General features: G+C 34.5%; 1 protein-coding gene across 1 annotated transcript in view; it reads right to left on the bottom strand.

Moving 5' to 3' along the window:
• Nucleotides 1-15169, bottom strand: part of LOC149802963 (BTB/POZ domain-containing protein KCTD5-like) — a 35484-nt gene extending 20315 nt beyond the window's left edge. Inside the window, exons 1-4 of the mRNA XM_089952489.1 lie at nt 14708-15169; nt 6355-6463; nt 2857-2948; nt 2194-2289 (exon numbers count right to left, since the gene is read on the bottom strand). Of these exons, the coding sequence (XP_089808615.1) occupies nt 2194-2289; nt 2857-2948; nt 6355-6463; nt 14708-15013 (603 nt within the window). The 5' untranslated portion in view covers nt 15014-15169. The remainder of the gene's footprint in view (nt 1-2193; nt 2290-2856; nt 2949-6354; nt 6464-14707) is intronic.
• Nucleotides 15170-15174: the final 5 nt, after the last annotated feature.

The raw sequence follows: 15174 nt of genomic DNA on the forward strand, positions 1-15174 counted from the left end.
GTCAGGGATGCACGCTGGAGAAAATTGACGCACACATTTTGTTACCGTGCGTTTTTTTGACGCAAAGGATTTTCATAATATGATCATGATTTGTTTAATACCCAATGCAATGGACGATGGATGGCAACGTATATAATTCGTGTATAGGCACTGACTGGTTCCCCGCTTCATTTGCTCCCTGCCTTGCTCTCCTCTATTCGTCTAGCAAAGTACAACGCAGGGAATATAACAAACAATGAACCAGACTAGCATAGGCAATGTTGTGAAGGAGTAGCTTCCCTTAATCTCACGAGCTTCTCGCGATTTTCATCGAGCTCAGCAAGCTGTTCTAGATATTTAACATCAAGGCTCATCGCACTAGAAAGTGATCGTCAGATTAAAATGTCATGCACTAAGAAGCATTAGCGAAGAAAGTGAAAGAAGCAGAACACAAAAGAGTAACCGTGGATCTAACTTTATAATGAAAAATGGAGAAAATTATTCCCTTGACAGGAATATTCGTTATGATTACCGGTGTGACTTCTGATGGCATGATTGCAAACACTGCAAAAGTGAACAATCCTTTCGTGACAGGATTTTTAGAATTTTTAAAAATAGGCTCTCATTCGCCATAAGATATCTGGAGAACACATTATAACCTAAGACATTATTTCACAACATAGAAATCAGTAAACTTGCAGAGGCAAATGCGTTATCTGGATTACAAAGTCAGCGGGTCATTGCAGATTTTGTTGGTTTTTAACTTTTACTGCAATAAAAGAAAGATCTTAAAGTTCAAGTGTAACTTATTAGAAAGAAGATGAATCAGTATTTTCCTTGATATTTGGAGAAATGTGTTCTAGGACGAAGTACGATGAAGCCTATGATAGTACACATTTGATTAAAGGCAGTAAATTAACTCCCATTTGGTTAAAAAGATTTATTTGGCTTTTTGTATTGGCTTATATGTAATGTGTTGGGCTATAATATTGTTGAGGAGACTGTTAAAAGTATGACTTTAAAGAAAAATGAACTAATAAAATTATTCTTTGAATGGATAATCCATTTGTTTGTTAATTGTGCATGCTGGTGTATTTGTATGTTTAGAGAGAGAGAGAGAGTCGTGCAAGTTGCAATATCCTATTTCAAGCTGAAAAGGTATGAGTCGTATGAAAATGTGTCAGTACATTTTTGACCCCCACATTTTTTATTTGACCTCCAGTTTTGACACCAAAGGGTTTTTTGTGCCCTCAATTTTACACCCCTGGGGGATACACTGACCAAGATGCCATTTTCTTTCTTAAGTTATGTCTACTTCATGACTAAATTCAAATTTATCTAGCGGAGTTATGTGCGCATTAATAATGTTGTTGTGTAATGACGAATCTGCACTTGTGTATTTAGTTTGGAATACAACATACATTCAGTTACTTTGTTTACTGTAGTGTATTTTTGTTTATATAATAAAGCCTTAGGTAGAATAAGAAAATGAGCATATAATGAAAAGGTTACTGCATTTGTATGCGAAAATATGAACTCGTTTTGTCGGATGGATATACTGCACTACTAAGGTCATGCAGTATTTCCATCTGAAAAACTAATTCATATTTTCCCATTATACAAATGCAGTAACCTATAAATATTAAACAAAAAGATAAACACAAAAGTATTACATTAAGAATGTTATGACTATTAACAAAAGAGACTGAGTTATTTGTGTTCTATTTTTAAACTGACTCAGCTGTGTACATTGATCAGGATACCGTTTCATAAAAAAGTTACAAGTAGTGTTGGGAATCGGTTCAAATGTAAAGCTGTTACTTATATACCCTATTCAACAAAATACATCATGTTTGCTTAGATAAGTATAATTTCATGATAATTTCTTCATAATTAGGTGCACACTGATGAGGTCATAAATAGTATCTCAATCATGTGAATGTATATATTATAAAAGTCGACTTTCTTTCTCTAGGTTGGGAATTCTCCATTCTGGCAGCCAAAATTGTTGTGACCGATCAAACATTTATAAGATACTGTACATTAAGATGACATCATGTACAAAGTTAAGTGGTAATGACACACCAGGCATGTGATGGTAGTTGCTGAGCAAATCATGATGTTCCAGGCAGGTTTTTACAAATCACCTGTTCAAATTTTCAACCATCAAACATTGTGGATACCATTTATGTGAGTACCAACTTTACAAATTACCTGCTCAAATTTCCAACCATCAGACATGGTGGATACCATTTGTGTGAGTTCTTCCTCAGAACACTGTAAGACTCGGTACACATTCTTCATGTAGGTCTGGAATGTAAACAAATGTGCAAATATACCATCATAATGATTTCATTTTTCTTAATTATGCATCATTTTCTTCAAACTATTTTATTTTCTTATTCCCAGGATCTTACAAATATTTTTCTTCAAAACATGATTGATACAAGTTTTAAGTTAGGAGAAATAAGTGTTGAATTGCTCATAAGAAGTCTCCCTGGGTTATCAAGACAAAAGCAGCACACTGACAATCTGTGAGACCTTTCACATAGGAAATATGTACAATCAAATATGGGCAAATGTATACATTAAGTTTGTAAATTAACTCTGCAAACCTGTATTTCAAGACCATAAAAGTTTTGGCATCACATGTGATAAACGATGCATATTTATTTTTTTACAAAGCTTATTATTTTTCCTTATATTAACTTTGCCTTTGAATAAAAACAATGAAGATAGGTGTTTCAATGTACTAATAAAAGTTTTATCATCATATGTGACAAATCATGTGTAAAATTATTTTAAAAAATGTATAGTCTTCCTCCCCATATTTACTTTGTCTTTGAATTAAATGAATGAAGATTTTTTTTAATGTACCTGATTCTGTTTAGCATCTCTTTCCCTGATTCTTTCTTTCACAAGTTTGATTAAATTTGTAATATTGTAGAACTCCGCCTCTTCTAATACACCTGAAATCAATAAATAACAGTGACATAAAACACGTGTAACAGTAACCTGAAAATATTTAAATGAAAACATGAGATTCCAATGTCACAAAAGTTAAAATAAGAAGGGTCCAACAAATTTCAAAAAGAAAGGTTGCCCATTAGTCTACCAGAAAATAATTAGTTAGCCCAGATATGTTCAGGAGTCAAGAGAAGGCAATTTAATATGAAACCATTAATTTTCAAATGCCCATTTTGCCTTTTTATGTGACATTGGAAATATATTCTCTTTTATAAAACATTTTTGCCCATTTTGCCTTTTTATGTGCCATTGGAAATATATTCTCCTTGGAACAAGATATTTGTATTTATCTTATGATTAAGGGGTATCAAATGACTATTCAGTCACCCACTGGACTATCTGAGTTCAATAAATGCTAGCCCTAACTCATTATTCTGGTATCCCTGGGCTCTGTGCAACAAATATGAGAGACCCTGAAGGCCACTGCCTACATATTAAGTCCATGCAAAAATTTTGCTCTATATGTGTAACTACTCTTATTGGAAGCTACAATTAATTTTCATTTAACACCTATAAAACCAGTGAGACTCAAATGTCTTTGATTCAAAATGATAAGCATCAAAGTTAACAAAATCTATCAAGGCTATAAATTATACGCAATGAAAACATTAACTAAAACCTTAAGAACAAAACAACAATTAGATAAGCGACTTCAATGTACTCTAAATTATGGCCTGAAGAAAGGCAGTTTTACGTTATGCTGCTAGATGCAATCAAAATGAGTTGTGTAACAAGTGTTATTTTGTAGAACATGGTCAATAGTTTCCAAATATAGTTTAATGAATTTTAACAAAGTCAAATTTGAAAATCTATTCTAAATTTCAGGAACTTGATTAAGATCCAGTTAAGCAACCTGAAAAGTCAAAGTATAAAAATTGCCCCTCATGACTTGTACATGACATCGCAATCTGCCAATTAGTCCCCTTTTTCTAAAAGAAGCATGTAAAAATATGTAATTCACATTGTCTCACTTCTGAAACTGTATTAGGATAGTCCCTAATATATTGCAGTGAATTTAATATTTTTAATGGAGTATTCAATTTTGTCAATTTAATGGTTTGAACAAGCAATAAATCCTGCTTCTTTTAAAAAAATAATTTCAATGATAATGTTATTGCATTTGTAAAGTGACATGGGCTGCACATAAATGTCATGCTTTTGGCACTCTAGTACAGATACCTGTTAAATAGAATATGTCAGGCAATTCAGTTAGTGTCAACACTATATGTCTGAGGTATAATGAAGATAGTAATAAGTTATAACTTACTAACAGACATACTAAAAGTCACAAGATGATCTGACATTTTTAAATAGTCCCTCAATCATACTGATGCTCTACTGGCCAAAAAGAATGTCAAGGAATTCAAGATAAGATCATTTCATCCTTTTAACTGCTGAGTGTTGAATGTATCCACAATATTCTTCAGCAATAACAAGATTTTAAAATTAAATGCTGTGGTGGCCATATTGGATCACAGACTGTAACCATGTCCATTCAGTTCCAACTAGGTATCATAAGAAGTGTACAGGTGAAAACTCCATTTGGAAGTAGTAGACATACCAATATTTTCAAGATGATCACCATGGTGGCCAACCTGAGAGTCAGTTTGCATCATTTTTTTTTAGGGCCAACTATGGACCATAAGAACTCTTCTAATGAAAACTTCTGTCAAAATCACTTCCTGTTTAAGAGTACATGTAGTAGTAATAAAAACATTTCTAGATGTCCATCATGTCCATCAGATCAGTACCATTTTAATTTAAGATCTTAACAAATCTTCTGGTGAAACCCGATGTTGATATCACTTTTCATTCTAAAGGAGTAATAATAACAAGATTTTTAAGATTGTTCCTGTGGTGGCCGCAATGAATATCAGTTCAATTCTATTTACAAAAAAACTATATATCAAAAGAAGTCTTTTGGTGAAGATGGTTGGTTATGACATTTTTATTTAGGTATTTTTGTTGATATTACCACTATTATTCCATTACACTTAAAACTGTTGTAGAATAAAAAGAAACGAATCTTAATTCATGTAATTCAGGCCATAAACCCATCATACATACATAACAAATGCCATATATACTTAGTAATAAGTCGAGTCAAACAGCAACAACAAAGATCCTGATCAGCCATAGCATAATGGGCCTGCAGTTCAGAGTCTATGTTATTTGTTCTAATGATTACTCCTAACAAACTGCACTGACCCAGATCAGCCAGTGCACTATGCAATAGCAGATCTGGGTCTGTGCAGTTTGCAATTGGATTGACTTATAATGAGATTATACGGTACAAACACTGCCAGAATCATAGTGCCAATTTTACAGCAAAATTAAAATTCCATCATTGTGTGTCTGTGTGTGTGAGATTTGGATTTTTAGCATAACTCTAATAATTTCTCAGTCATATCACAATGATGTCTGCACTGTGGCAGTTTATAGTGATGTCTAGCACTGGGGAATCACGCTGCAGACATGAAGCATCATGTCCCACCCACTCATATTATCTTGACACCAGGCCGACCAGTCCTAACACTAATGTGTTGATGCTGAGTGCAAAGTGGGGCAGCTGTTAGTACCATTTTTATGTCTTTGGTATGACTCGGTTAAGGTTAGAACCAACAACCTTCTACATCTGGGGCAGATGCTCTAACCAGTTAGGCCACCAGAGTGGTCACCAGTATATTTGTAGAAGAATACCAAGGCTATCAGTGTCAATTAACAAAAACTTTATTCAACATAAATTTCCATTTACTTAGGCTGCATGCAATGACCACCTCCCTTTCATCCACCACATCCCCATGACAGTGAAATAAAACCCACTTTATAGAAAGGTGGAGGTTATGAATGGTGTGACATCACTTGAGCAGTCTGTGTGCAATGAATTAAAACAATTTATAAACCTTTTAAATGAGGCTGAAAGTAGCAAATATCTGTATTAGGACAATGACAATTGACACAGCACAATGCTGGGAACTTAACAGTTTTCAAGTAATTTAGATACACTGAAATCCTTATAATAAGCTGAAGTCCCAACAGCCATGGATTTATGGTTTTATGGTTACTACAAACTCCAAATTTAAAGACCTGACAAACACGAGCACCTTCACCACTGGGACATAGCCAAGAAGATACGTGCAAATGAAAATCTCAACATTTGCAAAAACCATAAAAACTGATGATACCCACAATAATGAATCCTTCAATAAAAGCAGCTTTGAAATTAGTACAAGTGATCAACTCAAATATCCCTCTTTATTCCTACTGGAACTCCCATGTACATGAAGTGAGTATGACTACTTTTAGTGACTTATTGGTCCTCAAGAATTCACAATGCAAGTCACTTACCTTCTTCAGCCAAGTCTTTGTTTATTACAAGTTTGCCATGACGTAGGTAGTTCAACACTGGGCCAAAGTAAGAAGGATCCCTGTCAATTAGGTAGGCACCATTTTCATCCTACAAAACACATGGTTTAAAATTTACTGTCAGATAAATCCCTTGACTAGAATACATGTATTCTGCACACTGTTTTTACATAAATACCCACATATATACTTTAGAGTGAACAGCAAAAGATGATTATCTGGTGGGACTTTGTGTGACAGTAGATCCAGATCTATTTTATTTTCTGCAAAGTATTTAATGTAACATTGTGAGATTGAGCTTTATTTCATTAAGGCAGATTAATAAATCAACACTTTACATTCACAGGCAATTCAACACTAAAGCTATACATTACAAGTAGGATCTCTACCAAACATAATTAGCAGTCTCCATGACTAAAACTAAAATCGATTTCTTGGTCTTCTAAATCAGGGATGCTGCCATTTAAAGACTCTATATATTCACTTTCCAATATGTACATGTACTTGCATTATTATCTCATCACTGATATTGACCAGCTGATTACAATTTCATTTATTGTTATCTCACACTGCAATGCTTTATTACCAAACTGGACGGTGTAAAACAAATACAAGCTAATAGATAATTCCTAAATCACACCTCCTAATATGGAATGTGTCTGTGTGTGTACAGCTAAGGCCTCATATGAATAGCATGCAGTCAACTCATCTAATTCCCACACTCATTCATATACTGTACAAAATAGAGTTAACCTGTAATCTATCACAATATAACAGGTTCAGTGAGCCATTAATTTGGAAAGTTCACCACTGAAGAAACACATTTACTCCCGTTTTCAACTATACTCCTTATAGGTTATTCTGTGTAGGTTTAGGATTTATATAGTATAGAAAAATATCTGTAGTCATGAGTTAAACAAAAATACTTAACCAATGTTAGCAAAGCATAAAATGTAGGTCACAGTGACTTTATTGGTTGTAGTACTAATTGAGATGCATACAATTTTCAAGTTTTATGGTTCTGATATAACCAGAACCCAATACATTTCAACAAGTTAATGAAGCATGAAATGCTTGTCACAAATACATCTTTTTTGCAACATAAGTGTAGTACTTGTCAAGCCGCATCCCCTCACCAAGCTTCATGATTCTATGATGGAAAACTCATGTGGTCATGAACTAAATGTCAGAACTTAACCTAAGACAGTACAAGATGAAGTATAGGTTTTGATGCCAGTGAAATGAACATAAACATAATACCTAAACCAAGTCAGTGAAGCATAAAATGTGCACCACCATGACCTACTTCTGCAGTTATGGAAAAGTGCTTATCAAGATTCATTCTTTCACCAAGCTTCATGATTCTCAAGCAGTGGTACCCAACTCTTCTTAACCTCAATTTTTTTTACAGACCCTACATGCTAATAGTTATACATAACTGGCTCTGTTAATTGTAAAAATACATGCCCCTTGAAATACTCCACCCCACCCCACCCAGCCCCTTTGGGTCTGCAGCCACAGATTGGGTACCATTGTTCTAGCATATCTAGTTTCTTGCATACTATTTTTTTTTACTATCCAATAGAAAAATGATCCTGAGTTGGAGATGGAAATGAAACTAGCTAAAGAGTTGAAGTCAGTGGAAGTCTAGTCAGTGGAGAAAAGGTAGAGAGAAGGTACAGGAGGAGGAAAAGGAGTCTGGAGGAGAGAAGTGAAGGAGGAAGAGAAGGAGTATAGAGAATTCAAGGAGAAGGAGAAGGAATTTGGAGAAAGTCGAGGAGGAAGAGAAGGAATTGGCAGATATAGGCAAGAGAAGAATACCACAGATGAGTAGAATACAAGGACAGGTGGAATTCGATCTCACACTGCTAATCAAGTGATGCAATAGGCTATTAAAAGGGCAAGCAAATGAGTGTAATTGGGAATTTGAATCATTGATTACTGAATTGTTATTAAACTGTTATTCACTAAACTTCAACCTTTTTGTATATTTAACCATCTAACTGTCAGCATTTCTGACTGTGGGCTCTGAGCTTTACATCTATCTTTTATTAATTTAACTTTCAACCAAATTGAGCCTGGGTGAGACTTTTATAATAATTTAATTAAAATATTAGGAGCACCCCACCCCAACAATAATAACCCTCACAGTAGTCTACTACTAAAATGGCAGTAGAGATTTCCTATTTGATTTTTAGCTTTAACTTGGACCAATAAACTGAATAAATATGGTTAAAGTATTAACTGACAATAATCAAAACCCATCAGAAATTTTTTGAAAACAGTCTTTCTGATTGGCTATATTCATAGCCAAAAGAATCAATTCTAAAAAAATGAAGTTGCATCTTCATCAAATGAAAATAGGCATACAATTTCCTACTGAAAATATTTAAATAAATATACTTTTTCATAACTTTCACCAATACATTTGGTAATAATAAACTCACCAGATGACCAAAACAACAATCATAAGTATATGTTTGAACTTATGACCAAACCAGCAATTGTGAGTATATTTGTTTGATCTGCTGGGAAAAGAATACAGCAGCTTCATTGTAGTAGAGGCTGAATACTGACAGTAAAAATGTGTCAATCTTGCTCTTCAATTATGGTGGAATGACCCACCCCCCAATCACAGCCTTTCTCATTTTTATTATGTTTGTAATCCATGCAATGATGTTACATGCTGCTTCAACCTCTTTCTTCTTGTATGAAACTACTAATACTTAAGTGTAGTTTCTTTTTCTCATTTGGTACTTTTGTATTTTGTGAAGCATCTTTATATTCTCAAGGAGTGGGTGCTAAACAAATCATCGACTTCCCAACAAGATACAACAACACACTCAACATTTTCTTAACAAACCACCCATTTCTTGTCGCCACGTGCTCCCCTATACCTGAGATCAGTGATCACAACATAATAATACTTGACACTAACATCATTCCAAGGAGACATGCCAGTTAAGAAACTCATGTACTTATGAAAGAAAGCAAATATCAATGCCATGCACACCAAACTCATGGTATTCTCATGTACATTAATATCCAACCACAACAGAGACAACATGGCTTCAGAAAGAACAGATCATGTGAGAGCCAGCTTATAATCACACTCCAGGATCTAACAGCTGGCATAAACAGATCAATGCAATTCTGCCTGACTTCACCAAAGCTTTTGATAAAGTCCCTCATAAGTGCCTTGCAGCCAAGCATCATCACTATGGTGTCAAAGGCAAGACCCCTGAGTGGATAAACAGCTTTTTAACTGGAAGAAACCAAAATGTTGTGCTAGAAGGCCTGTCTTCTTCATCAGCTCCCATTACTTTGGCTTTCCACAAGTAATAATAATAATAATAATGCTTTATTTATAGAAGGTGACTCATTAGTCAAGGACTATTCTCCCTTGAGACCCTTAGCCTGATGGTCATGGGTCCACTACTGTTCACAATTTACATCAATGAACTGCCACTGAGAATAAATTCCCAAGTTAGCCTTTTTGTCAATGACAGCTTGCTGTACAGAGTAATCAACTTGGACTAGAACAAAGGACTATTACAAGCACACCTAGACCACCTACAACAATGTGAACAGGACTGGCTAATGGAGTCCAATCATGAGAAGTGCAAGGTCATCCAAATTACCAATAGGAGATAAATCATCCATATATTCCATCCATGGTCACGACATCCAAGGCCAAATATTTAGGAGTCACCATCGATAGAACCATATCATGGCACAGCCACACTGACTGTTACAAAGATGGTTAACAACACCACTGTGTTCTTGTCTACATGTCCCAACCAAGAAAAATTAACATGCTACAAATCCTTAGTAGGTCCACAGTTGGAGTATGTGTTTGAGACCCATCTACCAAATCAAACATTGCCAAATTTGAAGCAGTACAACATCGGGTAGCACAGTTTACTACTGGTGATTATTGGTGAACCAGTAATGTCCCCACTATGTTCCAAACATTTGGAATGGGAAGAACTTCCAAGTCCGACGACAACAAGCAATGGCTCTTATCATGTACTGGATTGTACACCAGCTTGCTGACATCCCAGCAACACTAAACCTTCACTATACAGGAACTTACTTTATAGGACATTCATGCAGATTTCTCATCCCTTTCACTAGAGTCAATGCATACAAGGTCTTCTTCCCATCCCGAATTTGCCTGTGGAACTCCCTACCATCCAAACTACTCAATGACAAATCAATTGATGCTTTCAGAGCAGGGGTTGGCATGGGGATTGCTTAGCTTCAAACCAGAGATGTTTTTAACTTGTTTTTAGCTGCACATGGACCTCTCACCCCATATACATAGTTCACATCATGTGTGAGGGTATGCAGAGAACTTGTCCCATGGAGAACTTGCCCTGGGAGAACTCGCCCCAACGTATCTGGAGAAGTCGCACCAGAGTGGTTGGAGAAGTCGCCCCACTTCGTCTGGAGAAGTCGCCCCAAAACCCAGATAACCTTTTTATAACAGAATTAAAACATCTTTTACATGATTCATATTTAGATTTTTATTTATAAGCAATCACAAAAGATATAGTAACTGGTAATCAGAAAAAGCAATATCATAGTAATATTTCTAAGACGAAATCAATTCTTTATATAATCTAATGAATGACGACAGTATAGTGATTAAAAAGGATGATTAGTCAAACACTATTATTATTATGAATCAAGAAAATTATATTAAAGAAGTTGAACGCCAATTAAATGAAGAAAACTACTACAAACATATTGTCGAAGATCCGTCAATAGAAATTATATAAAAAATTTCAACATGCATTAATGAGATGACTATAAAAAAAATTCTGTATATGAGGAATTTGATACTTTCCCTCTTAACATGTGTATACCTGAATTCTACATATTACCCAAAACTCATAATGAAATCATACATTAAAGATACAACAACTTTCATTAAAAAGTTGAAGTCTATTCCACAGCTATCTGCTAATTTCAATCCTGGTATTATTAGATGTAACATCACTAGATACCAACTTTCCGTATGCAGTTGGTATTGAAGCGTGTAAATATTTTCTTGATAACAATCCTAATAATAGCACACTATCTTGCAAAGATATTCGTAAAATAATAAAACTTATCTTGGAAAATAATTATTTTCAATTTAATAATATGAAATACATACAAATAATGGGTATGGCAATGGGTATTAATATGGCTCCTTCATATTCTTCCCTTTTGTGGGTAAATTTGAAAAGGATTTTCTTCAAAACAAAAAGTTTAATCCATCTCTTTGGTTCAGATTTTTCGATGACATATTTATATCTGGAAGCAGTCAACCGAAGAACTGAAAAAATGTACTGATCGCCTAAATCATTTTCATCTGACAATTAAATTTACTTATGCTGCCTCTAGTAGGCATGTTTCATTTTTTAGACATAAATGTGATATAAAATATTGATAACACTATCTCTACAAGTATTCATATCAAGGAAACTAATATTCACAAATATGTGGAATATTCTTCATGTCATCCCATGTCATGTAAAAACGATATACCATATAGCCAGTCGAAAAGATACTGATGCATTATTTCAGAGGATTGTCAATTACAAAATTCGCTGAATAAATTACAAACATATTTACAAGATAGAAATTATCGTACACATATAATTGATTCTGCATTGAACAGAGCCCTTAATATTACTCAACATGAGGCTTTAAACACAGCAGAATGTAAAATAGAGAGAGATGTAATTCCTTTCACAATACAATCGAATCCTTCATTACTTAATCTACGTTGCATAATTAATAAATTTTATAGTCTCCTAAAGTTATCAAATAAAACCAGCGTAAAAGCACTTTACAAAAATAAATCAAATATCGCGTAAAGAAGACCCAAGAATCTGCAAGATGTTTTTTATTAGTACTAAACAGACAGAAAAGAAAAAACAAAAATATTTTCATCATCTAAATGTAACATACACCGGTGCTAAAGATGTGCAAAAAAAAGAAAACCTATTAATATGAATAATCATCGCTTTCATATATAAAATTATAGAGATCCGCAGCTTTCATCTAATATTTCAACACAGTTTAACACCAATAATCACTCTCTAAGCGAATTGTCTTTCATGACAATAGATATTGTGCATGGTGACATGAATAGACTCAAAAAAGAAACTTTTTGGATTCATAAGTTAGATACTTTGTATCCTAATGGCCTTAATACCAATGCACTATACAAAATTGTATAATTTTCTTTTTTAATTTATAAATTGTATATCCTTTATAACAATATAATTATATGTATGACTTTGTCTCTTTTATTTTATTATTTTACTGTTACATAATGACATAATTGTTGTTTTAAAATAAAAGATGTTATCCATTTCTTTTAAAACATTTTGTGCCTGAAGAAGCACAAATTAAATGCGAAATCATTTGCACAAAATTTTCCACTCCACACACATCGTTCTTCATTTTCCCTCATAAGTTTTATCTCCATCCATCAAAGAGCAGACTATTCATTGTAACAGTTGATTTTAATATTTTCAATGGAATTTAATCTTGGTCTCTTAATTTAGTAATATCTCGTAAGTACACTGGCAACAGTAACGTAGGTATTGATATACACCATTTAGGTTGCAATATTTTCAAATCCAAGTTTTATTTATTGTTTACATTGAATTTTTGGGAATGATAGATGTATATTGATATAGCAAAAATGTATGCATCAAGGAAAGAAACATATAATGAGTTAACGTGTCAGCGACACTGATTTGTGCCTCATTAGTGAATCTGGGTCTAGTATGCGTGATCATGGTGTTATTATATATTACAAAATAACGTAATCTTGTTTATTTTGCATCAGTAATTTAGTAGTGAAATATTTTTTAAACTTCTCGTTCAAGTTGAAATAGTTTGTTATTATTGAGAAATAATATAATTACGAACATTGACAAAAAAGAAGATATAAACTAAATGATGTAGTACAAGTGATCTTTCAGAAACCGTCTGAATTATGCGCATTAGCCATGATGATGAACTCAGTAGAGACCACATTTCTTGAGTAGGCATCAATGATGCTTTTTATTGAGTTCAAGTATCATTTGTCAATGGTTAGCAAATCTCAATGAAAAATCAGATTAAATTGTTCAGTTAGAGAGATAATAACATAACCCTTTGGCTTACTGACGGTCAGTGCCAATTCAGTCGATTTCATGTCATAGAAGTCAATGCCATAAAGTCATCTCAGGATGCCTTAGGTTATTAGGTTGGAACCATTTTATACATAAAACTGCACACATCACATCATGCTTACATCCTCTCTTATCTTTCCAAATAAAATGCATTTAATGATTTGAAGAGCAGAGCAAAAGGGACGGATAACACTTATTTTTCATTAAGTACAGAAGCGGAGTTGATCAAATGGAAAACTTGAAGAAAAACAACAAATAAAGCCTTAACAACCATGTGGCGACATCTCTGCAGGATTACTATATATTATCCTTGGGGCGACTTCTCCAGGCTAAGTGGGGCGACTTCTCTTGACGAAGTGGGGCAACTTCTCTAGACGAAGTGGGGCAACTTCTCCGATCACCATGGGGCGAGTTCTCCTGACACCTGGGATAAGTTCTCCCAGGGCGAGTTTTCCATGGGGCGAGTTCTCTGCTAGTCATGTGTGAGTATGCTCCAGAGGAACCCAGCATATTATTAGAAGAAGAATTTGATTGGAAATTTAGCTTTCATCTCTTGCAATATACATATGTCAATGCATTTTACCAGGTGAGTCTTAAGAGTATTAAACAGCAGTGTGTGCAAATAAAAAAGAGCATTTCCACGCTGTCTATTGTAGCCCAACCAACAGATAAAGTTCCACATCAAGGTAGCAGACCTCTACAATTACATAATTATAATGCTGTGACTTTCCAATTAGGGCAATGAATCAATCCATCCAATTCAAGCCTCAATGCAGAGATTCACAATGACCACTATGTCTGGTCCAGGATGGAAAAACTCATGAATATAATTATTTATACTGTGGAGATGTTGAATTTCTAAAATCTGAGGTTTGTAACTGTACGAAATAAAAACAGTACATGTCCAGAAGCTCAAAGTGTTTGCACTTGTTTTAATTTGGGTGCCTGAACTTGTGTACTTTTTGACTTGAGCTGGTTATCTGGGAACATGCTAGGCTTGAATTTTATTGAGAAGTCACTTCTCCTTTTGGACAGAATGGGGAGCTGAGGTACCCAAGCAAGCAACGCAATATGTGTGTGTGTGTGTGTGATAGATAATGAGTTTCCTATTCCCATGTAAGTTAATCACACAAAAATAATAAAAGTTTTGTTACCTTATCAGTGTTTAGATCTGGGTCATCTTGAATTAACCGGTATAAGAATGATTTGTGGTCTTTACACAAAGTCGTTCTTGTCGTCATGAACACCGTGCCCCCAACATTTAACCTAATCCAGTCACTTTTGCGCGACTTTGAATCAGCTGAGTTCAAATGAACGCTGCTCTCATTTGTGCACATTTCAACATCATCAACACCACCGTCAGTGGCGGTTCCACCCTTTGCCTTGCCATTCAGTGCTGTCGAATTGAGTTTACCATTCGCTGCCATTCCGTACTTTGGCTCGCCCTCTTGCACTTGCATAAGTCTTGTGAATGTTATACATAAATTACAAGTTGAAAATGAAATAAATGAAACACATTTCTCATTTCAATTTGATTTTCCAGTGAAATTTTACAATGTTGATAGTTTCAACGAGCACCCGTTGACAGCCATTTGTTATCAATTCTCGTTTCGTAGACTCG

The sequence above is a fragment of the Sinohyriopsis cumingii genome, chromosome 3, assembly GCF_028554795.1.
Source record: "Sinohyriopsis cumingii isolate HCF-2022 chromosome 3, ASM2855479v2, whole genome shotgun sequence".
Lineage (NCBI taxonomy): Eukaryota > Metazoa > Mollusca > Bivalvia > Unionida > Unionidae > Sinohyriopsis > Sinohyriopsis cumingii.